This window comes from Taurulus bubalis, assembly GCF_910589615.1.
Source record: "Taurulus bubalis genome assembly, chromosome: 4".
Classification (NCBI taxonomy): Eukaryota; Metazoa; Chordata; class Actinopteri; order Perciformes; family Cottidae; genus Taurulus; species Taurulus bubalis.
In genome coordinates, this window is record NC_136592.1 from 30477338 (window position 1) to 30501360 (window position 24023).

Genomic DNA, 24023 nt, shown 5'->3' on the forward strand with positions numbered 1-24023 from the left:
GAATAAAGTTCGCCACGCTTAGATTAATTAAAAACGGGTGGGGTGGCATTACAACTTAAAAAAAGTAAATAAAAACACAAACAAAATTGTCTATCAATAAATCAGCTAACAAGCTTTCTATTTAAGTACACTGGTATTTGTGAGAGATAAAATCATTTGTTATTGGTTATAAGACAATAACTGATGTGGGTCAGTATTCGGCATGTCCCGTGTGGTGGTTTGCTTACATGAGTGCAGAGAAGAAGAGACAACTTTACAAAATGATCTTTTACCTACTGAGTGATGATTATGTCCCCTCAGTGTCTGTGACAGTGTCTACCACTGGCTGACTCGCAGCTTCCTCCATGGGCTCACTCTGTTCATTGTCTACGTCCTCAGGAGAGGCAAGCTGCTCCGGTTCACTTTCGGGGAGCACAGAGTTGGGAGAGGGTTCTTCAGTGGGCTCAGGAAAGCGCTCAGGAGAGGACTCGGGAGAGGTCTCGGGTGTAGATTCAGCCACAGTGCTATTGTCCATCCCAGCTCCATTGACCCACTGGGGTTGGGGTGAGGATGCTCTCTCTGGTGACTCCTCATCCTTCCTTGGGCTTTCCTGCTCCTCCAGAGAGTGAGTCTCTTCTGGGGGGCTGACAGCTTGTGTGAAGGCCACAGGTGAGTCTTGGGATGAGGCCTCAACCATCGGTGAGGCTTGGCTTGGGGTCTCAGTGTCTGGAGAAGCAGTGGTTTTGGACGGGGACTGGGCCGGGGACTGAGCAGGGGACTGAGCAGGGGATTGGGCCGGGGATTGAGCCGGTGACTGGGCCGGTGACTGAGCCGGTGACTGAGCCGGGGACTGGGCCGGTGACTGAGCCGGGGACTGGGTCTTGAGTTGGGATGGCGATTTTATCTGTGGCGGGGTCTCAGGTTGTAGTGTTGACTCAGTCAATGGACTTTGACCTTTGTGGTCCGGTGATTGGGCTAAGGGTGATGACTGTGCCCTACATGTCTCAGACGGAGCTGGGGGTTCTGACTGGTGCTCAGGCACAGCTGCTTTGCTCTGTGATGGAGGCGGAGACTTCGTCTGAACTTGAGGCAGCGGCTGATTCAGACCCAAGAGAGACGGTTTCCCTTGAGCTTGGGCCAAGAGTGGGGACTGGAATCGCTGCTGGATCTGGGGGTTCAATTTGAGCGGTGCGAGCAGTTTGCCTTGGTTCAGGGTCAGGTTCGGATTAAGAGGTGGAGTCGGAAGCAGAGGTGTGGGCAGAGGGAGAAGGGGTGTCCAGCCCCCACGTTCACGTTCCCTCTCGCGGTCTCTCTCTTTGTCGCGGTCTCTGTCGCGTTCCTGCTCTCTTGGGCGGTCTCTGCCTCGCTCCCTGTCTCTGTCTCTCTCTCTCTCCCTGTCTCTGTCTCTATCTCTTTCCCGCTCTCTCTCTCTGCTGTGGCGGTTGCCATTCATCTCCCTCCTGAAGTCAAAATCTCTTTCATCTCTGTCCCTTTGCCTGTCCCACGGACGTCTTCGTTCATCTAGGTCTTGATGTAGTTCGCTGTCAAAAGGTGCTGCGGCACCACCACCACTCCGGTTCCAGGTCTGTGGCCCCCCAACAGCCCCAGCATTGCCCGAAACTCCAGCTGCTGCTGCTGCTGCTGCTAATGCTGCTGCTCCTCCTGCTGCTGCTGCTGCTGCTGCTGTCCCAGGACGGCTTTCAAAGCGGTTGGGGAAGTTCTGCCCAGGTGTGGGCCCGCTGGGCCGCTCTTCCTGGAAGCCTTTTGGAGCAGGAGGGGTCTGTAGGGCTGCTCGCAGGCCATCTCGTTCATCAAAGTCCCCTCTAGTCTGGTTCCAGCGGTTATCAGGAGTGAAGCCTGCAAGAGCCTGCAGACGTCCCAATAGGCTGGTTCTGGCTGGCTGAGTCCCTGGGGTCTGGAGCAGGGGAGGCCTACCTCCGGCACCGCCTCCTGCTGCTCCACCGCCACCGCCAAGAGGCTCCCTTTGCTCTGGTGGAGGGGTCCTCAGCAAGCCTGTGCTCTGCTTTTCCATTGGAGGGAAGCGGTAGTCCTGGTCTTTGCCCTCATCGGCTCCAGAGGAAGACTCGTCTTCTGCCTTGGATACGTTTTCATTGTTAAGGTTGGGAGCCCTGTTGAAGGGGTCCAGCTGAGAGAAGGGAGCCCTGGCACGGGCTTGAGCCTGGAGGGAACTCTCAAGGAGGCCAGCAGCCTGCTGGACAGGGCCCTGCTGCATGAGCAGCGGGAAGCGGGCGGCAGCCCCAGGCTGGAGGAGGTTGGGTCGCACATCCAGAGGCAGCAGGCCAGACATTCTCTGACCAGCCAGACCAGAGTGGTGCAGCTGGTGGGTGAGCGACGCTGTGGGGTGCATTCCAAGGAGACCCATCCCACTGCGGACTGCATTCTGCATGCCTGGGGGCAAAACACAATTACAGAAATACATGCTAAAATTCTACTTCTCAGTTTAACACAATTAACCTTTATAACCCCAAATCAGTCTCTTTCCAAACATGTTGGCATTGCCTCACCTCGCAGCGTAAGCTCTGCAGCAGCATCCATACCGTCTGCAGACTGTAATGACTTCTCATTGGTGGCCTGCTGAGCGTGGAGCACTGGGTTGAAGACACCAGCCATGAAGCCGCCAGGGATAGTATTGGTCGGAGGAATCATGGCACTGAACGGTGATTCCTTGACCGCTTCTTGGCCGGTTGCCACTGAAGGCTGCACTAACGCTACAGGTGGGCACAGGAGAAAACCACAAATTGAATCCAAGCCAAATACAAATTCAATCAAAAAGTGTTGAAAGCAAACATTGTACAATTTCAAAACTATATGCAGGTTTTATTTAGAAGGGTAGCATGTCATAAAAACTCACAATTGACTGCTGAGACCATGGCTGCGGTCTGTGCTGCCTGCATAAAACCTATAGAATAGAAAACGATTATGTGTGAGGATGTCAATGTCTGTAGGTCAGATTCATTATGCATATGATTCTTTATATGACTGTCATTTACCTGGCGGAGGCTGTGAGGCATTGAAGCCAGCCCGTAAGAAGGGTGGTGGCGGCCCGTAGCCTGGTGGGGGTATGCCCATGGTGACAGGGAAGGTAGGAGGCACCAAACCTACAGCACTGGGAACCGCCTGGGCCACTGGGAGCTGGATAAGAGAGATATGAGAGGGTGCATACAAAACGTTGATAATTTATTCGCATTAAGTCATATGGTCCACAAGTTCCTGACCATGTCCCAGCAGCCTCTATTGAACAAAAAAAACAGCTGCTCTCTGGATGTCTAACAGATCAAGGTAGTCCTACTTATTGTAAAATAGTAAAATAAAGCACTGTCGACATTGTCTTCCAATAAAACCAAATGTGTGAGGACATAAAAACTTGGTTAAACCCCGTTAAACTGTTCTGTTCACATTCTACCACAGATTGAGAGAGTACCTGGACAGGCATCATGGTGACCTGCTGGCTGTAGGTCTCAGTCTGGGTGTTGGATGCTGCTGTAGTCTCCGCGCTTAATGGCTGACTTGTGACTTCCTTTGCTGGCTCAGCATTCTTGGCTGCTTCCCACTCTGCAGAAACAAATGCGAAAATGAAACGGTGATCAACCATCTTCACATTCTTTGTTTGGATTTAGGGAGTTAAGCTGCAATTCTTGTCTTCATTTGATCCAATCATTTTCTACACAATCTCTGTGATGCTTTCATCATGTGTGTATCAACACGCCTGCATGTCCTACTTATATCTATGCACAAGCACTGCTACTCAGTCAACAGACAAGGTAATATGTTCATGCATTTTCTTTTCACCATCATTAACGGTCTCCTGGTCAATGATTCCTCCCTCGGCAAAGTCATCCAGGTCATCCAGCTTCACCTTCTCCCAAGGTATGTAGGTGACGCCCAAGTCTACGTCCCAAAACTGCTTGTACTCCTGCTTTACCCCTTTGTTCAGAGCCCAGGCAATCTGGATCAGATGCACACACATGAGAAGGTCAAGAAACAGAATTTTTCAAAGAGATTTCTGTGTGCCTGGAGAGCTAAACTGTCTCCAGGGTTCCCCCATAGGGGGTTAATGGAAAACTACACCAGAAGAAATTGCAAGCAAAATGAGAAAACAATTAAATTATAAAAGGCAATGTTTACCTTGATGATTTTGGAGCCAATCTTGAAGGAGCCAGTGCTGAGCTTCTGGCGGGCGCGGTACGCATCCTGTCTGTGGACCATGCAGATGTAGGCACAGCCTCTGGGAGGGATCATCTGAAGGAACACATACAGATTACATCACATAGTGCGTGGGAAGGTGGCAGAAAAAAGACGGCATATAGTGTAGACTGACAAAAGGGCTACAGGTATGATTGATGAGCAATGTGAACATTTTAAAAAGGAGAGTGCAAATGTCTAGCATAGATGAATGGCAAAGAAATACAATTTAAGTTCATATGACAATATTTTAAGATTTTCCAGATCAAAGAACTGGATAACCTACTGTAACTAGAGCTGCAAAATTCCGGGAATATTCAAAGTTGGAAACTTTCCACGGGAATATACGGGAATTAACAGGAATAAACTGGAAATGTTGGGGTAATTTAACTGTATTTACCTTATCATAAGCAGACATGCATGCAAACATTTATAATACAACTTTTAAAAATGATATTTTTGACATTTTCTGGCAGACAATGTTCCCAACCAGCTGAGCTAGGCGTGCATAGTCTTGTTCTCAACTACATTTAAGTTCCCTGTTATATGCTTTTGCAAAAAAACGTAGGCAGATTTTTTTCCCTCTTCAAAATTCCCCAAATTCCTGTGGAAAACCGGAAAATTTGGGTTGGCGGGGGAGAGGCTGACTTACATTGATAGATTCAATCTGGCCAAACTCTTCAAATAAGTTGGTGAGGTCTTGCTGAGTGGCTTTTTTGTCCACCTGTCCAACCCACAGAGTCGTGCTGCACACTAGGTATAGGTTAGAGGGGACAACAAGTATACTCATCAGAAAAGCACCATCGGCAAACAACTATAAACATATTTGTGATGCAAAAACTGCTATTGTGAACAATAACTTCCACCTACCACTTAGAGTCTTGGACCTTATGGGAGGCAGTCCTTTCTTCTGCCGCTCCTTTTCTCGTTCTCGGGCGTGTCTTTCGCTCGAGTAAGACCGCGATGACTTCCTCTTGCGATCTCTGGAGCGTGAGCGTGAGCGCTTTCGGTGCTTACGTTTCCGTGAGCCGGAGCGGGACCTGGACCGTCTCCTCTTGGGAGACCTACAGAGAGAAAACAACAAAAAACCTTTGGAAATCCTTTCCAGACTGACTTTCATGTTATCACACCACAGGCCTGCTCCTTGTGAGCATTGACACCTGTTGCATCGGTCCCTCAGGGCAACAGGCGCCACTTTTCTAAGAGTTTAAAAGATCATTGCTTATTCAACAGACGATTCAGTAATATTCCCAGCACATAAATAAAAAAGTGGCACGAAATGATATTTTTTTTAAATTAGTGGAACTGACCTAGAGCGCGACCTTGAGCGTGTCCGGGAACGTGTGCTTGCGATCTTCTTCTCCTCTGCCTCAAAGATCTCCTCCTCCATACCATCTGGGCCCTCGTCCAGATCCATGTCCTAAAAAAAAGACACGGTTATTTCACACCTCTCTACACAGAAATGCATGTAAAACTGTAGTAATAACTGTAAGATCTAGGGTTGAAAATGTAAATAAACACAACCACGGTATAAATAAAAATGATTTACAAGTTTTGGTAATATCCCACCGGCCAGACATACCTGCTGTTGGTTATCTATGGTGTCATCCAACTTGTTATCTGGCTCAGGAAGCTGCGGCTGGCTGCTGCTGCTCTGAGCAGATGCAACTGAGTTATCGTGCCCAAAGATGGAGTCCTGCCCTTCTAGGCTCATTGCCTGGAGGAATAAAAAGAGCAGGATACCGATTATGTGTCATTTATGAACGGGGTATCTAAACAGTTAAATCGAGGCATATGTATCCATAACCGCAACTATTACACCATCAGTCCTGGGGAAACAATGATCTGTTTGTGTACCTTCTGCTGGTGCTGCTGGTGCTCTAAAAGCTGCTTCTGAAACTGTTCCAGGTTCTGCTGTTGCAGCTGCTCAGCCAGCTGATGGAAGAGGGAGCTGTTGATGGGCTCTGACACCATTGGCCTGGAAGCGGTCAGCAGCTCAATTAGATCAATGAAGGTGGTTGACACATTGACTCTGGGTCACTGTTAAAGTTAGTATTAATGTGGGAGAAATAATATCCGTATCATAAAACATACTGAACTTACAACTGAGATGACGAGGAGTCCTTTTTCGATTCTTCACCGCGTTCAGAATCATTCCCAAAATCAAAAGGACCCAGAAGCTTCTGCAGGGAACACAGAACATAATCACATTAGGAGGCATCAGTTTGACACACAGAATGAGAAACTTTTACTTGCTGACTGCAGCATTACCTTATTAAAAGAGGACACCCTCTGCTCCAGGGGGTTGATGCTGTTGGCAGTAGCGGCGGCGGTGAGTTGAGCCGTCAGAGCTTGCAACTGTACCACCAGGCCAGCATCCAAGGCCTGCAGCAGGGACGGCTGGGGCTTCTGCTGCTGCATCTGTAGACTCTGCACCAGCTGCTGCAGCTACAACAGGTGATACCACAGAGTATTTCACACACAAATAACACCAACAGCCACACAGACTGCAGAGGCGACTCAAGAAAATGTTCTGTTTTACTGGCCCATAAAGATTCTTAAGGATTATTAGTTAGGCATCACTAAATCGTTTCAGTTTCAAAGCTTATTAACCGACATGGCGGGTTTACATGCTCACTAACCTGTTGTCCTTGGGGACTCTGTAGGATCTGTGCAACAGCAGCCACAGTGTCTGTGTTGTTAATCTGGGAAGCCCAATCAGGCAGACCTTGGACTATGTTAGCGGGGGTAGCGGGGGTAGCTGGGGTACCTGGACACACAGAAACAGGGGTGTTGTAATATGAACTCTGAAGTAAGCACATTTCATAGTTGTGTCAAACAAGCTATCTATACAATACACATTATGTATGGTTCTGTGTGCACTTTGACTGACCAGGTGTAGCGTTATTGACTGGAGCAGCACTGCTGGACATGACAGGTGTGATGCTGGGAGGGAGAATCCCTGCAGCCATGTCCAACAGAGGCTGGATGATGTCGCTCTTGAAGACTGCATTCTTTTGCCACAGGTTCAGGACTCGCACTATCTTACTCTGAAAACAGATGAAGGTGAAAAACACAGCTTTGACATAACCGTAAAAATGCAGAGACACTACTATGTCAGGTGCAGCCTAAAAAAAAAAAAGGGCTGTTATGATAAAAGACCAACAGAAAGTCCAAGGCCAAAGACGGCCACAAGGGTTGAATGTAATTTACTCGTCTGTTTTCTTCTTCTTTTTTGAAAAATGTCTTATGTTTATCCATGATAATGTGAGACAAGAACAAACTGCCCTACACATATACAATGTTGAAAGAGAACTGGATACAGCGTCGGAGATGGTCCCCTGTTCATTCCTCTGAAAGTTGCTCAGTCGTGCAAAAAAAAGCTAAACAACACTCACCCACTTATTCACAACAATGAAATACAGTGAGGCCGTTACCAATCCATGATCTATCGTTTAAAGCACTGGTTTCTGTAAAAATGTGGCATATATCAAGGGGTCTAATGTCGTCTCTCGTGAACAAAACCCAGAGCGGAACATACAAAATCTATTTAAAAATGTCTGACCTTATCATCTGAAGGGCAGCGGTAGAGCTGCTGGAACGTTGCAATGATATTCTTGCTGAAGCGCGGCGCAAACACATCCTTCTCCATGCCAAACTGGTGCCGCGACTGCCTGACAATGGAGTCGATGACGTACAGCCCAGGGACCTTGTATTCTGGTTTGCACTATTGATACAGAAACAGACAGCTGGTGTTAGGATATTTTAATAACAGCGAAACAAAATATTAAGTTACTGTCTGGGGCCTTGTATGCATCAACCTATTTACAGTGCTACCCTTCAAGTAGATCACGAGCAATATGTGACGTTGATTGTTAGAAAAAAAGACATTTGCACAAGTATGAACATTGCACTCTTGTGAATATGTAAAATCACCAAATCATCACACTTAATGAAATGTCCAAATGTCCTGAATAGGTTTGCACATTGAGGTTTACATTTTGATATTTACTGCACTTAGATGATGATCCTCGTTTTAAGAATAGCTCACCTTTTGAACAAACTTCTCCACACTCTGGACAACATGCTTGTAGAACTGAAAGAGAAGCAGAGGAAAGGAAACATTTTAAGTGACTGAAGTTCTATGAACTTTAAATTATGTCAAATTAACATCAGCTGTAATGAGAGGCTGTAATATCAGTGTGTCTTCCAGGCCGTTTAGGGGACATACAGGTAAATTGAAGGTAAATTACTTTTCTAATGGGTAAGTACATGTACAGTAGTACAATTGATATTCCTCTACAAGTATAGAATAGACAACAGGAGCAGCTTTCAGACAAATGTTCAGAACCATAAAAACAGGAGGACATTTTCACTAATTTTCCAATAGCCAGTCACATCAGAAAAATTGGTCTGCTAGAACAAGAACCTTCTTCTGGTCATTGTTGCCGGTTATTTAATAACAATTCAGCACCCACATGTGGTTACATAAACAAGTAAGAAAGGTCACAATAACAAAATGTTATTAAACTAATCGAAAAGACCAAAATATCTGACAAAAATGACCACTTCCATTAGGCTGTCCAGTCCTCGATCCAGTCAATGCACTCTTCAATCAAATAGAGCAACATAAAAGGAAGCCGGCCAGCAAGAGGTGAGGAGACAGCTATCAACCGACTGCTGGCAGTGCGGCAGCTCTCCAGATACGGACTGAGCCTTTCTAAGCATTAATCGTTTATGACAGTTTGGCTCAGCCTCACATTATAGACCAACAAAAATTGTAGTTGAAGGCAGACTGGTTTTCCTCTCATATTGATGGCCTACATCACAATTTACTCCATTGTTGTTGTGAGGTGGGACAGGAGAAAGAAAGAGCAGCGCAGGCCACACCAAGTTCAAGTTAATAATCCCAAAAATAGCCAATTATTATGGAGCTTCTTTTTTTTAATGCAAAATCACTTCTGCTTAAATCTAAAACAGTGTGCATTTAAATCTTAATTTAGAGGAATTTACTAACGGTCATTGTCATATTTGTAAAAAATGGTGTATTTATCTATTTAACTATATCATCAACAATTACACATGGTAAGCAACATAATAACTTTGAGACAAATCGAGCCAGGGTTTGGCTGACGTGCACAGCTGCAACCACTGTTGATAATATTTGACCTTTAACGGATTGTCCACACAAATTTCACCCGACTGGGAAGAAGAAAACTAAATAGCTCTGCTGAGGTATGGCGACTCACTTTGCCCAGAACATCAGCGAGCAACGCTTAGGGTGTTTTTACACCTGTCATTTGGTTCACCTGGTCTGGAGTGGACCAAGGGGAACATTTTTTACATTGTATAAAGTCAGTGGGAACAGGAACTGGACCAGAACTAGAATGCAACAAACACAAGAAGGTATAAACATGAAGCTAAACACTCGCAGTAGGGGTGGGAATCACCAGATGTCCCCCGATTTGATTCTATCACGATACTTGGATCCCGATTTGATTCTATCAAGATTCTGCGATATATTGAGTATTGCGATTTTATCCCCTTTTTTTCACCGCAAATTGTCCCCAAAGGAAAACTTTGTCAACATATTGTATCTAAGAAGATAACGTTTTCAGTCTGTTCATCTCAATTCAATCATTTTTATTGCAGCAAAATGTGATTGTCAAGCAGACACACACTTTCATAAATGTTGCACCTGACAAACTGAACGGCTTGTGTTACAGTCTGCATCGTCGCGTCATTCGAGCTGGACGCGCCAGAGAGGGGGCGGGGCTTATCTCTGTGGTTTATCTCCGTGCAAAGAGTTTTCGTTTCTACCGTCCACCATGAAAATAACTACTATTTCTGCGTTATACTTGTTGTGGAAATCCCAAAGAGGTCGGGGCATCAAACGCCGCCGTGTCTGGGTTCATAATATGACTTCTCCAGGAACTGCGTCGGGATGCCGGTGTTACGGATTAACAGGCGGCCGTGTTAACTGGCGACTTTCCGCCGGAAGTCGCCAGTTAACACGGCCGCATGTTTCATTGGACAGTTTTAGTGATTGTCATCCTGCATCAACAGGACTCAATCAAATTCCCGTGACTGACAGGGGTTCAAGCACAGTTCAATGCATCTGATGTCACGAAGAAATAACTGATTATAACCATTAATAATATTATCAGACTACGAATTGAACTCATGTTATGGATAACGACGCACAAGCACAGCAGTTTTAACAGCTTTTGCTCTATTAGTCATGGAAAATACCAGCACTAACGTGTTGATTTGCATAGATCGCTCATAGACACGGCTTTATACAGCTCCATAATAATATTGTGACATGAGAAGATTTAAGAATAACAAGATGCACACTTGGAAGTGGACCGTGACCCACCCCTTAATACGGTCTCGGTACAGTCTTTGGTCCGCACCAGCGTTTGATTGACAGCTTTCTACATAGCGTAAGCCATTGTTTCATTTCATTATAAATGTCATTAATATATATTTTTTTTTTACAGAAAAAATAATAATCCACGATTAAAAGCTGGTACTCTAATTACGTACAGAGGGCTGCAAGTCACTGCATTCTCCACAGCACTGTCATGTAAATATCTCAGAACAAAGGGATTCTGTCCATGAAATTAAATAAATAATAATAAAAACCTTCTATTTCAAGAGTGCTTTGCAGCCTTTTTTTGTTTGATTTTGAACAGACAAAACTATCTTTAGCCACACCAATTGATGTCGACTAGTGTGGAAATATCTAATCAAAAGCTCCAGTTCCACCATCAGCCAGTAGATGGAGTCAAAGGACAGGAGACGAAGTGGCCAGAGTTTATGGTTCTTTATCACAGGGACAATATAGGCAAATATAATCCTTTAAATTAGATAAAGCACAAAAGCCACAGATTAAAGGATGGGATACTAGAAGCCTAAAATCAGAGGGATGTGTTCCTGTCTAAATCTAAGTTGGCTCAAATTAAGACTGAGATGGTGCTGTGATGCGAGTTTGTTGCAAATGCAATCAAACCGTTAGCATTTAGCTAACTCTTCTAAAAAAAAAATCTCCAATCAATACTTAAATACTTAAAATAAATGTCCATATTAACACTAAAACACTTAGATCTCTATAGCTGAAGCAATTTAAAAATAATAATAAGCTTTCAACTATGCACACTCAAGGAAAACAGATGACCAATGTTCAGAAATGCCACAAATGAAAAGCATCTCAACTGTTATGTCATTTAACTCAGAGCCCGCTATGTGTCCTGAGTAAGGCTTGCAGTGACTGGACATTATTGATTTGTGTCGAGACACTATTGACAGTACAATTTGGGGAATAAAAGTGTCAGATGCACCAGACAATTTGCTAATAAGCCGTAACCTTGTTAAAGCCTGAAATGATGTCACTGAAAAGATCTGAGAGCAATAACTCAACAGATGCCTTGAAGATGTTTTAAAAAGAACCCAACTCAATGATCTAATTAGCGGCAACATAAGCCTTAAATAAGTAGGGATTAAACATTAAACACATCAGTAGTCCAAGTAAACCAATTATAACATTCAACACAGGCCAGTGGCCAATATGTACAGGCAAAACATGATAGCTTGACAATGAAAACAGGGATTTAAAATGTGTTAATTAAAACAAGCAAAGCACACAATCATTATTTTTTGGCTGAAAGTGATTTAAAAGACATAACCAATCTTCTCTTGGATGGTGTATAAAGACCCAACGCCCCGTTTGAACTAAATAACAGAGGAAGACCGTCTGTCTTTTTTCACTTCAAAGAGGTGTGGCTTTTGGAATTAAAAACACTGTTGAGATTACTCTGAATTAACCAGTAACTCCCAATATAAATATTTTTTTATGATAGAACAATATTGTTATATGCTCAAAGGCCAGCTTAGATAAATAGACAACTAGGTAGGTAGAATGTGCAGCCATGTTAAGCTAAAAAATTTTTAAAAATGAGGCATTAAATATTGGGCAAAAAAAAGCTAGGTAGCATTTGACAGTTGATTAAGAATTTGAATGTCAATGTTATGAATGAAGCATCAAACTATTCTGTACAGTCCTAGAAAAAAAATAGTTTAGTTTGAATGATTTCTTAACACTTAGGTGCATGTAAAAATGTAAATTATATAAGAAAAGCAGTGACTGCTGATGAGGAAATGTGCGCAAATTTGGAGAAGTTTGTGACTTTATAAAGAGTAGAGCTGCACAGGTTGCAAAAATAGTAAATTAAGTCAGAAAAGGACTAATTTATCTCGCTGAATAGCGGAATTTGCATCCCACGATATCAATATAACAACGTTTGATGATACTAATAATGTAATTGCAAATGTGGTCATAGATAGGGACCGATAAACACGGTAGTAAATACCCAGAGTATTGATGGGATCTGGAGGGAACGGTTCTGCTATCGGTACTTTAGTCGTTACTGAGTGAGATCTAGGTAACAACTAATGAGTCTGTCTGTGTGTAATGGAGTTGTTAAATACTTAGTTATTAATAAGGGGAGCAGCTGTGTTATAAATTAATGCTCCTACTCCCACTCCAGCCAACACACCCTAACAATAATTGTTTTTTATTGTGGGGCGATTACCAAGACTCTCAAATATCCTCAAATTTACATTTGTTGTTGGCATTGAAATAGTATAATCAACAATAGTGAGTTAGTTAAACATTTCTGCTGTCGTCGCTTAAGAAAGACTTTGTTTCCATATGAATAACAAAGTAATGTTAAATCTTTTTAAATTAATTGTCTTTTACTGCACAAACAAAAATAACTGATAAGAGTATTGATAAGGAACCAAACAGATGAGCAATATCAATTATAGTACTAGTATCGATAAAATCCTAACGATACCCACCCCTAGTCATAGAGTGAATGAATGGAAATCAAGATTTGAGATGCATCGATAATAAAAAATAGTAATCCAACCATCAGATTCCATGCTTCTGTCACACACAAAAACACACGCCTAGTTGCTGCAGTGTGGACCGGTCTCTAGGCAACTGATCTAGCATATTGTAGAGTCTGATAAAGTGTGCAAAGGTTAAAAACAACGTTGTGATGTTTACTCTGTGATCTCTACTTAAGTATGAGGCATATTCGAAAAATTATAAAAAAGAGAAGAGTTTTTTTCACCAGAAAAAAAAAGAGACGCATGGACTACCTGATACAAACTTGTGGCTAGGTACATTTAAGGGACTGTTATGATGAGAAAAAAAAAAGGCATGATCTAGACAGCACAGCTATCAGAGGGCCATATTGCATCATTCCCAGGCACTGGTTGGATCCCTAGGGGTTTTACAACTGACATTAGGTTTAAAGAAATTGGCATGATGAGAGAAAAGGTAAGCCTGTTTTAGAACCACACCGGTGATTGTGGTAACAAACGGTAACATAAGTTTGAGGTGTGGCCACAGAGAGCCGACAGGACAGTGGATCAAATGCAATATGCAGTTTATATCCTTTCCAATGCTTCATGACTTCATTCTCAAGTTAAGTTCTGAGCCTTAGCTTGTTGTACAACTACAACACCAGTAAGATGTCTATCAATACAAACTAGTCTTGTTGGTTACAGTACTGTTGGCATTAAAGGTAGGATTGGCCATCTTGAGAAACTAGCAAGTTACAGTAGATATTAAAAACATAAAAAAATGCATCCAACTGAAAAGCTCAGTCCAGCATTTCAAACTCTTTTCCAATAAAAGTAACGAGCAACACAAGCTCCAAAAGTCGCTAAACACCAGCAGCCTTTCTGGCCTTCCTCCAAAGCCACTCCCCCCACATTATCATCATGAAACAACAAACATAGCTATTGTTGGTACTCCCAGCTGAAGACTGCTGACACGCAGGGAGCACATTGACGGGTTAGATTATACATCTAATAATACTGTACATACTGCACTAATACATCTAACATTATTCAATAGCGTGCCTACGTTTTTACTTTTGGACACTCTGGAGTTATTGGAAATCTAAGCAATCCTACAAAGGACTACAACTCTACAACTAGCCTTGTGCTAAACTATTCACTACCTGTTCGTAATGCCCCCGACAACGTTCTCTTCGCCCTTCTTTCACCCTTAATTCTCAACGTTATGATCGCCTGTCACAATTCTGTGACACCGGGCTGTCCGCTTCTTACCGATGCACCTGAACGCAACAGACGTAAAACACGTGCATCTTGTTTACGTTCTAAGCTAAATACTCGGACGGCTGAGCTTGAACAGCCGAATAGGGATATAATCCGACTGTGTCCCCCCCCACCCCCCCGCCCGGCCTAAAAGCTAATATATGGAAGCATTTAGCTTCTTCTTCTTCTGCCCAACTTGGAAAGGGCGAAGCAAATCACAAAGTAGATTGCAACTTTAATTTGTTAAGGATTTGTGTTGTTGAGAATAAAAGCTAACGCGCTATGTTGCACACTTAGTTACAGACGTTTTTACGGACACAGCAATACCCTACAACCACACCAAAGCTAAAGTCATGGAGTCACTGAGGAAAGCAGGTAGGATGGCAGTAACACGCAATGCGTGGACATTATCGTAACTGCACCTATAACAGGGGGATATATTCTATATTATTATGGTTTGCTGATATTGCCATAGAGCCAGTTGCCACACTTCAGATTGTTTTCTTTAAAAGCCAGAAGGTAATATGGCACTTTACTGCACTAAATGGGTTAAGTTTTAACAGATAATATTACTGTATGCAATGAAAGCAATACAGATCTAGTTGCTCAGTCTTATCATTTCTTTTGTATGTTTATTATTGTTACTTTTTGCTAAATGCAAAATTGAGAGCATCTTTGCTCAGGGAGACATTACTCCACTATATCTTAACCCAGCAAATAGTTGTTTGCTGCTATATTAATGCTCTGAAAGTCAAATAGATAACTTTATATACTTGTCTTATCTTATTACATTGCTCAATTAAATTGATGGAATTGGCAGAATACTCGATTACTAAAATACATGCCGTCCAGGGTTTCTGTCAGTGTATTAAAAGCCTCGTCTTTCAAGGAACTCGGGGATTATGTTTACTTAAAACTAAACAAAGGTGGACTTTGATGGACACATTGTGCCACATTTATCAAGCATCAAGCAGGTGAGTCCCTTTAACAATCTATATAAATCATGAAACAATGACATACTTGATCAAACTCTGACAATTCGTGAATGCTTGTCACGGTGTTATCTTACTATCAAAACAAAAACAAAAAGTCAGACTGAATGTGTGACAAATTTCACAAAGTGGATCTTAATTGGTGGAGAATTGTGTCATTTGAAGCAAGAAGTATAAATCACAAATATATATCTTTAAATCCAAATAAGATTGCAGGACTGAGGGCTGCAGAAAAGAGGGGAAGATACAACCATGACAGCCCAGGCACTCAGCACACAGAAAGAAGAGACAGCCATCTGTGCAATATGGCCCAAAACTTCTATCACGATATAGGTTATTTCATATCTTAATAATTACATATATCGCTATACAGCATGTTTTCTGGTAAGTCAATAAATAAATAGTCTACGCATATGATATAACCATATGGTGCCGGTGTGAATTAAATACATTGCAAATGAAAATACGGAGTATATTCTCATTAAATAAAGAAGTTTGGGGCAAAATTAAGTGAATTTGTCGAGAATTCTTCCCCGACTGTCTGTCTTGAGTCTATTTTAACAGATTTAATATGAACCCAAACTATTTTTTTTACACTTCTCAAAGCATTTCCTTCGCAGCAGCCACCAGATCTAATTTGGCTCAGAAAGTGAAAGTGACTCGGCTTCGGCCAACTTAGCTTGAAAGCACCGCTAGCTGACTGCTGACTGCGGTGCTTCCCGGGACCGAGGTCTTAGTGCTCGCTGCCCCCTCTTTCCCCGACGGGAGTGATGGAGCCCACGGACCCACACGCGAAATCACAAACCCCATCTCGTTTTACCACGCTTTGTGAGTGTGTGTTTGCCGCGTCGTCACCATTTCTATTTACACAACAAATGGGTTTAGGATTACTAGAGCCCAGTGTAAAGATACTCACAAGTAAAAGTCCTGAATTCAAAATGTCCCTATAGTAAAAGAACAAAAGTATTATTTTTATATTATAGTAGTAGTATTAGCATCATCAAATATACTTTAAGTACCAAAAGTATACTCATTATGTAGAATGGCCCATTTCAAGTAACATACAGTAGACCTATATCATTGAATTATAATTATTGATAATATGTTAATCAATTACATTTTACAGCTGATAAAGGTTGAGCGAATAACTATATACCACTTAATAATACATCATAGATTATTAGTCGATTTATAGATTGTATAAAGAATCTTAATCTGCAGAGTAGCTTAAATAGTCATTTCAAATCAAATAAATGGAGTTAAAGTTACAATATTTCCCACTGAGATGTAAAAGAATGAAGCTATATAAAATGGAAACACTCATAATTATGATTATTTAATGAACTGTTTTTGATTTCCAACTGATGTTGCGTGTGCGCGAGTATTATTATTATTTTTTTAAATGGAGCGCCCCTTGATCAGACCTGTGACTGCGAGTGTAGGAGAAATGAGGATCAGCCAACAGTCTCCGCCACCATCTCAGCCTACGGTGATTGAACTAGTGATAATTATTTTTTTATCATTTAGTTTGCTTTAGCTAGCTAACGTTAAGTTACTGGTCGTCCAGCATGTCTGAGATTGGAGTGAGACACGGAGAAAAGGTGATGTCGTGATCTTCGAAATGAAACATCTTTGATGTGACGTGTCGAGTCTCGGCCAATCAGCGTTAAGAAGTCTACAGCGTGCCTCCAACTTTTATCCTTTCACTCCAAGTTGAAGTTACCGGCGATACGAACGAGGGTAACTCGCCATCCAAGTTGTGTGTCGTAATATTTGTGTCACGTTACCCCATTAGATCTTTCCCAACCTGTTTTTTAATGGAAAGCTAGTCGTAACGCAACGTGATGAAACATGCTGTAAATACAATAATAATACAATTATACGTTTTATTTTTGTTCTTTGTTTTGTCTGTCTGTCCCATCTGTATTTCCTGTACTAGGTAGGTACACTGTGATTAAGGTAACAAAAAAAAAATCTATAAATATAATTTTGAATTATAAAAACAAAAAGAAAGTAAGTTATAATTGTTAATAGATGTTTAAAAAATGTAATAACAATAAATAACCACAAAGAAATAAGAATACAATGGAATAGGATTGTCTGATTTATGTTTTCTGTTCAAAAGAATCTAATAAAAACACTTTGAATCCGTAGACTACTGCCTAATAGTCTTATTATTGCCATTTGATGACGATTGCTCATATACTGTAAGCGTAAGTAAGTATATTTATTATTTTGAACAAAGGTTAAATGTTATTTCACAAGTTTCAAAAAGTGCCCCCAATTTTTTTTTTTATGCCTCTGGATTTCAGTCGGTGGGGGCAAAAATTGCCCCCTAAAAATATATAATTTACTACTCCTATTACACCGGCAGACCAAATTGTTTCCAAGAGCACAACGTTTTTCATAGAGCTAGCCTCTTAATGTTGCTTTTTAAGTGCACCAGATTGATACATTTAACATTATCATGGCACCATGGTCTTACAACATCCGGTGAGAAAAACTGAGGTCATGTATTTTAGCCGTCAAATAAAGGGTAGTTAGCTGTAGCCTTGTCAGAAGCTGTGTACCGATGTCACAGCGTTGATTTAAAGGTTGGAAAAAATTCGGTCAAGATTGGTTAAATTGAGGACTGGGGTGAGGACAATGTGAGTCTTGACTCGTCTGAGTGCAGTCTACTAATGAGCCTTTCCTCTGACTTAGATCCAGATTTGTTATAGGGCTGTCAATTTGTATTCAACATTTAGACGACTGTTTGAACCCAGGAAAAAATGATAATAGTCTAACTGTAATGAAATGTCTACATTGTGTATTGCAGTCCAGTCTACTGCATTCCCCGCTACCTTATCTGTAAACTAAACTATTGTTCTCTTCACTAACGCAAAATTAAGGAAATAGCGAGGCATGCCGAAAGAATAATGATGTCACCAAACCTTTCAAGAAGTAGTGTGTGAAAGCTTTTTGGATACAACACCATATATAGAAAAAAGGGTGAATGAAGGTCTGCTGCCTTGAAAATGTAAAGGCATCTGTGGAGCCACATCAGTTCTACAATATATTTTAGGATGAGGCTACATGGGTCACATTTGAATTAATTTACAAAAATAATACATTTGTTTGTTGATAAAAATCAGCACTTAAAACCAGATCAGCAGACTTGACGCGGTCCTTTCTCAACATATGTGCAAATATGAAACACACAGCCACACTGTGTGCAGCAGACATGAATTACTGCTACTCTGTCAAAACAAACACTCAGGGTTTATGCACCGTGAAACAGACAACCCTCGGGGAATGAAATTACCATTTTAATAAATTCTGTCGCGATACCAACACTGGCTAACTCTAAAACGACTAGCAACTCTTGTGAAATTAATAAGATGTGTATGTGATGCCTGTTATCTTGAGGATGAATGCATTGCTGAAACTGAGTGTTTCGTGTCAAAGCAGCACTTCAAAAAGACATTACATCCAACTTAAAGGTTAAAGTCGTATAAATCACCAATGGCAACTTGCCCGTCTGCATCCTCACAACTCCTGAATTTAAACCCCACCACATCAACTAATGATTGATCAAGCACCATCAATATTCAGTATGAAGCAACTCAGGACATGTTTTGACTCGACTACCAAGAAGGTGCATCAACTAGACCACAACACAAACATTGTCATCAGAAAATTGACACGGTTGCACCTTCAACTTCAAACAAAATCAAGAGCACAAAGCCAGAACTGACCAACGCATGATAACCAGAGGGGAAACAGCAAAATCCCCACTTCTCTGGGTGTGTGGGAGCAAATTAAGTTTTATATGATTTTAAGTTTTCTTCCATCTTCCTTGTGAAACAACCCATACTCCTACCTAAGCTGGTTAGGGATTCTCTTATCTCTTTGTAACTCTCTCCACCCCATCCTCCTGCTTCACTTTCAGTGCTTTGGGGGAGCTGCTGAGGGAAGGGGAAACGGGTGTTATTCTCAAGCAACACAAGGCACAGCAACACCAAAAGCATAGCAGTTCCTTTAGATACTACAGTACAGACAGGATAAGGAAACACATTATCGGACAATGTATCATTAAGGACTGGTGTCCTGGTCTTGTGCTGTCAGGCCTTGACATCTTGAATGTTACCATGTAATAATAACATTAATGGTAAGAAGAATACCAAGAAATATATAATACATTTGTTAAGAAAAATATATTTACTCTTGGCCTGCATCCCTTTATAACCACAGATGGTCACAGGTACTTGGTCAAGAGGCCCAGGTTGCAGGAAACCAGCCATTAGTGTAATGTAGTGAAAGCATAGAAGACTAATTACATACAGAAAGGGGTTTTCTGACCAAAATATAGACAAGTCAAAGTGAAAACTTGATCTCAATGTTTTAAAAAACATGCATGTAAAACTAAATAAAAAGGGGGAGGGATTTCCTAAAGAAGTTTTTTATTGCGAGTGCAATATTAGAAACTCTTATGTGGGTGTGTTTAGTTACTGACTCCATGTGTTTGTGTCTCACATTTCTGTTAACTCTGAGAATTTTAGACAATGAACAGAAAGGTGAGCATATCTAAATATCACAATCTATCTTCAACATGTGATCCATGGTTTCTCAGCTGGTCGCATTTACAATGACACCATTTGCAAGATTTGAAGTTAAAGTTGATTATCGTGCCACATCTCTTATCTTTCAGCAAAATTAGGTGAAGGATTTGCCATCACATTTGTAAGATCGTTGAAACCTTATTCAATTCTCAAACAAAATATTGTAATCATAAACTGATGGCTGTGGTTATTATTGAGTAAGGCGCAGCCATTGCCAATGATGGACGCTGTGAGGCAAGAATGTCTACAAAAGAACAAATTAAAACAAATTAACCGCGTCTAGTCTTACAGTTTTTAGCTTACAATATGTTGTATTACCCATAGTAGCAATCACATTTACAAGTAATTCCACTACTATTCTTTTGTCTATGTAGATCAATTGAACCTACATGAAATCAACCAGTCTGCTCTAACATTAACATAACTTGGCTCCCAATCTGAGAAGTGGTTTAAAAAAAGCTGTCAAAACAATTCGTTCACTCAAACAGTAGAATGAAGCGCTGTAATTTGACAGTAAGAAAAACAAAAAGGTGTAAATAATAAAATGCATGATGGCTGAAATCCATTTAGTCGTTTGGTCTCAGGGTCCTTGTTTTGTCCTGACTTGGTGGGACACTTTCATAATGGCCATATTCTATTTATGCCATTAGAAACATCTGAGCTTTTCTCACAATGAAAAGTCAAAATGTCTGCTGTGAAAGGGACCTTGTGTTATCCATAAAGATAATATAATTCATACTGAGGCTGACAAAATTGTCTTTAAAAACACATGGGGTCGAACTATTAAAATATATATTTTGGCCACTGAACCGCGACAGGCAGCGAGCTGCAGAAACGCCGCACTGCACTTTTGTTAGACGCCCCGTTTATTTTCTAATTCCCGTCGCTTGCTTTGAAAGTAGACAGCGAAGCATCTGATTCGTGATGCTGACAGGAGAGGAACTATCTATACAACCCCTCCTCATTTCACAAAAAAAAAATAAGGTGGCAGACGGCTGCAGGGAGATCGTCTGAAAAGTTACCTTATTGTTGTTGTTGGTTATATTGTATGTCGTTTCCAGTAAATGTCACAATATAAAAAGTGTGTTTTCTCTACAAACGTAGGAAAATAGCAAGTAAAACTCAACCATCTTTGAAGTGGTTACATCTTCAGTCTGATCTAGAGCGCACAGCTGATAGGTGAGTGGTTTGTAGATGACATAACACAACACTTGCTGTTAGGACCAGAAGCCGTCATTACAGTTGTTGTTGAATTACTCCATGTTCAGCTTTAACGATCGTTACATTTCATTTTTAATTAATAAAAGTGCCGTTGTGCGAGTCCCATCAAAGTGGTGCATCCTAATTAACACTCATAGTGCAAAATGCTACTTTAATTTTCTTTTGTATAAAATACAATGTTATTTTGTATTGAGGTCATTGTTGTTGTTTTTACATAATTTAATGCAATTTCAAATTGTGTTTTGCATCATTCAATTTCTGGTTATAACAGCATAGCTTATAAATGTTTGTTTTTGTGCAGCAGCAGTCTCCTGAGTGCCTTATTATAGATCCTCCAAACAGCATGTGAATATGTCAGCAGACTTTTCAGTATTCTGAGCCTTTAACTGCATCATAATGCAATAATAATGTAACTTTAACAATAATAAAAAACCCTGCAGGTGAGCTAGAAACCCAATCTAAAATGCTGTGTCCCTTCAGGCTGATTTTGATACTTTAATAATATCATTGGAAACCAATAGCTACCTTAAAATAGTGCATTGTGATACGCAAAGAGCGGCTGCCATGTCCTGGTCTAGCTTTCTGATTTTCAGTTACTAAAAAAAACGATCACAAAACTGCTAAAAACCCATACACAAGCGACTTTACCATACAGATTGTTAAGCACAATCAATTTTGTCCCAGACCATGTATTTGGCAATTAATATGGAGGATTTCGATCCTGCAGCGGCCTCCCACTTAATACCTCCAACGCATATTATCTAAAGTAAGAAACATGTATTGTTATTCCAGTTGTATGGAATAACAATAAATGTATGGAAAATTACTAGTAAGGTCATTCTACTAACTAAAAATGTTTTCTCACGGCTTGCATTAGTTTTGAGCCGACTAACTACATACTGGTGTGACATGAGCTGCAGTCTCGAGGCTTTACAGAAAACACAAGAGGCATCTGAAGAACAGAATCCTTTGTACTGTTTGTAACTAATGCAATACCCAAAAGGTATTAATGAAAAGATATAGTCACCAGAAGGGGCAATACATATACAAACCCTTCAGTCTTTTACAAGAATGCATAATTTAACTGTTAGAAAAAATAATGTCCTACATATTGTACCACAGGTATTCACAAGGGTACAAAGATGTTCAAAAAACTGCGTGGATCAGTTCATCTGAGCTGACATTGCGTTAATATAGATCATATCACTGACGCAAGGAGATCAGCAGCTTGTAAAAGTACAATGAGGGCATATTGCCACTGGCATAATAATGTAATGTGGTTGTATAATTGAAATCAGCCCTCAGAGTCCATATTTGCATTTTCATTTTTGTTTCCACGTTAGCTTGAGTTTAGTCTTCTGTAATTCATCAACCATATATTGGCCATTTAATAAAGTAGTATTTAGATGTTGCTTGAAAGGCAGTATACTATTAAACAAGTGAAATACTATAATGTAGTTAAACTGAGGTTCTATGTTGGGAAGAGAAGTCAATATCTGTTCTTATTTTTTTTTGCTTATTCTTCTCCTTTGTCACTCTAAAAACAGAAATGGAAACAACTTTAATGCCTCAATCCATATTTTAGATCAGGTGTGGACCTATTTACCCTAAGTTTAAATATTAAAAACTAGAAAAATCATGTCAGCTGGATGGCTAAGCAAAGATATTGGAGAGCATTTCTCTTTCGTGACCATTTCTTTATTCCTCACTACCTGCCTCATTAACACTACATACTTACTTTTATAGCTTTGATTCCAGACTTGGTGATCTGGGTCATCTTGGCCTTGGAGATGGGTGGCTTGTACTCATTCAATGAGTACAGCTGAAAAACAAACAAAAAAAACACATTTTGTCATAACATGTAACTACTAAAGCATAATCCATTCACGGCTGTATTGCAAGCAGTAGTCTAAATTGCATTATGCACTCTCGTCTATTCACCGTATGCTTTATTTTTGGATGTTTGTTTGAGGGCAGGGAGTTTTGCGACTACAAAAATGACCATTCACGATGGAATTGCGTTAAATCCAATTGGTATTACTTGTTAACCGTGAGTGGTCGTTGAGGGAAGATCACTGCGATGAGCCAAAGTGTCAATGCGGATAAATAGTGCGCGAGTTAACGGTTAACCTCACGTGAGCGAGCAGACGTTAACTAACCGGGTCCCCCGGTCGGGTGGCGTTATATTCTGAGCATACTACGGCGTTAACACGTATAAATATAAATAAATGTGCGAGGTATGCCCTCTCCCCCCCCCCCCCCCCCCCCCCCACGTCCGTACTGCGTTACGTTAACGCGAGTTATATCGTTTTGCTAACTTGTAGCTAAGGTTAGCAGTTGGTCAACGTTATGGTGGTTACCAAACAAAAACAAAAATATAGCTTATATATGCTCATACACGACGTGTGTTAACAAACATGTTATCTCCCCAGCTACTGTCTGTACTGTGAGCATTAACGAGCCACAGATTACCGCGTTGTCGCTGTATTGTTGTGCATAAACAGCGGCCTTGCGACAGGCTGCCCTCCTCCTCTTCTCTGCTGCTAGCTAGATGCTAACGGTAGCTACCGCAAATGTGAATAAGACAACCGTTTTCTACTCTCAATGTGTTCCGAGTCGTGCAGCGGTTTCAGACAAACCTCATTGTTAAAGGATTTGACGGCCTCCATGGTGTTGCTCGCAGATGGCTGTAAATATTTACAGATATCTCCTCAATAACCGGTTAGAGACATGCATGCTCGACGCTTGGCGAGATGGAGGAGACTGCCAATATGGCGCATAACCTCAACAAGAAAATCTGCACAGAGCGACGACTCCTAGCGTCCATTTCGAGACACTACATGTAGGACCAAAAAGGCCCCCTCTGCTTTTTGTTGTTGTATCACAGCCGCGG

The 24023-nt window shown here is 41.3% G+C and overlaps 1 protein-coding gene across 1 annotated transcript; it reads right to left on the bottom strand.

Moving 5' to 3' along the window:
- Positions 1-263: 263 nt before the first annotated feature.
- Positions 264-23799, bottom strand: scaf8 (SR-related CTD-associated factor 8; the record flags this gene model as incomplete). The annotated part of the gene is made up of 20 exons (XM_079216827.1): positions 264-2388; positions 2505-2708; positions 2852-2899; positions 2991-3132; positions 3422-3552; positions 3790-3946; positions 4126-4239; positions 4835-4935; positions 5053-5246; positions 5493-5602; positions 5765-5899; positions 6040-6160; positions 6286-6365; positions 6454-6630; positions 6825-6952; positions 7076-7232; positions 7748-7909; positions 8234-8278; positions 22869-22952; positions 23770-23799. 20 exons carry the CDS (start codon positions 23797-23799, stop codon positions 287-289), a joined length of 4422 nt encoding a protein of 1473 aa, XP_079072953.1. The 3' UTR covers positions 264-286.
- Positions 23800-24023: the final 224 nt, after the last annotated feature.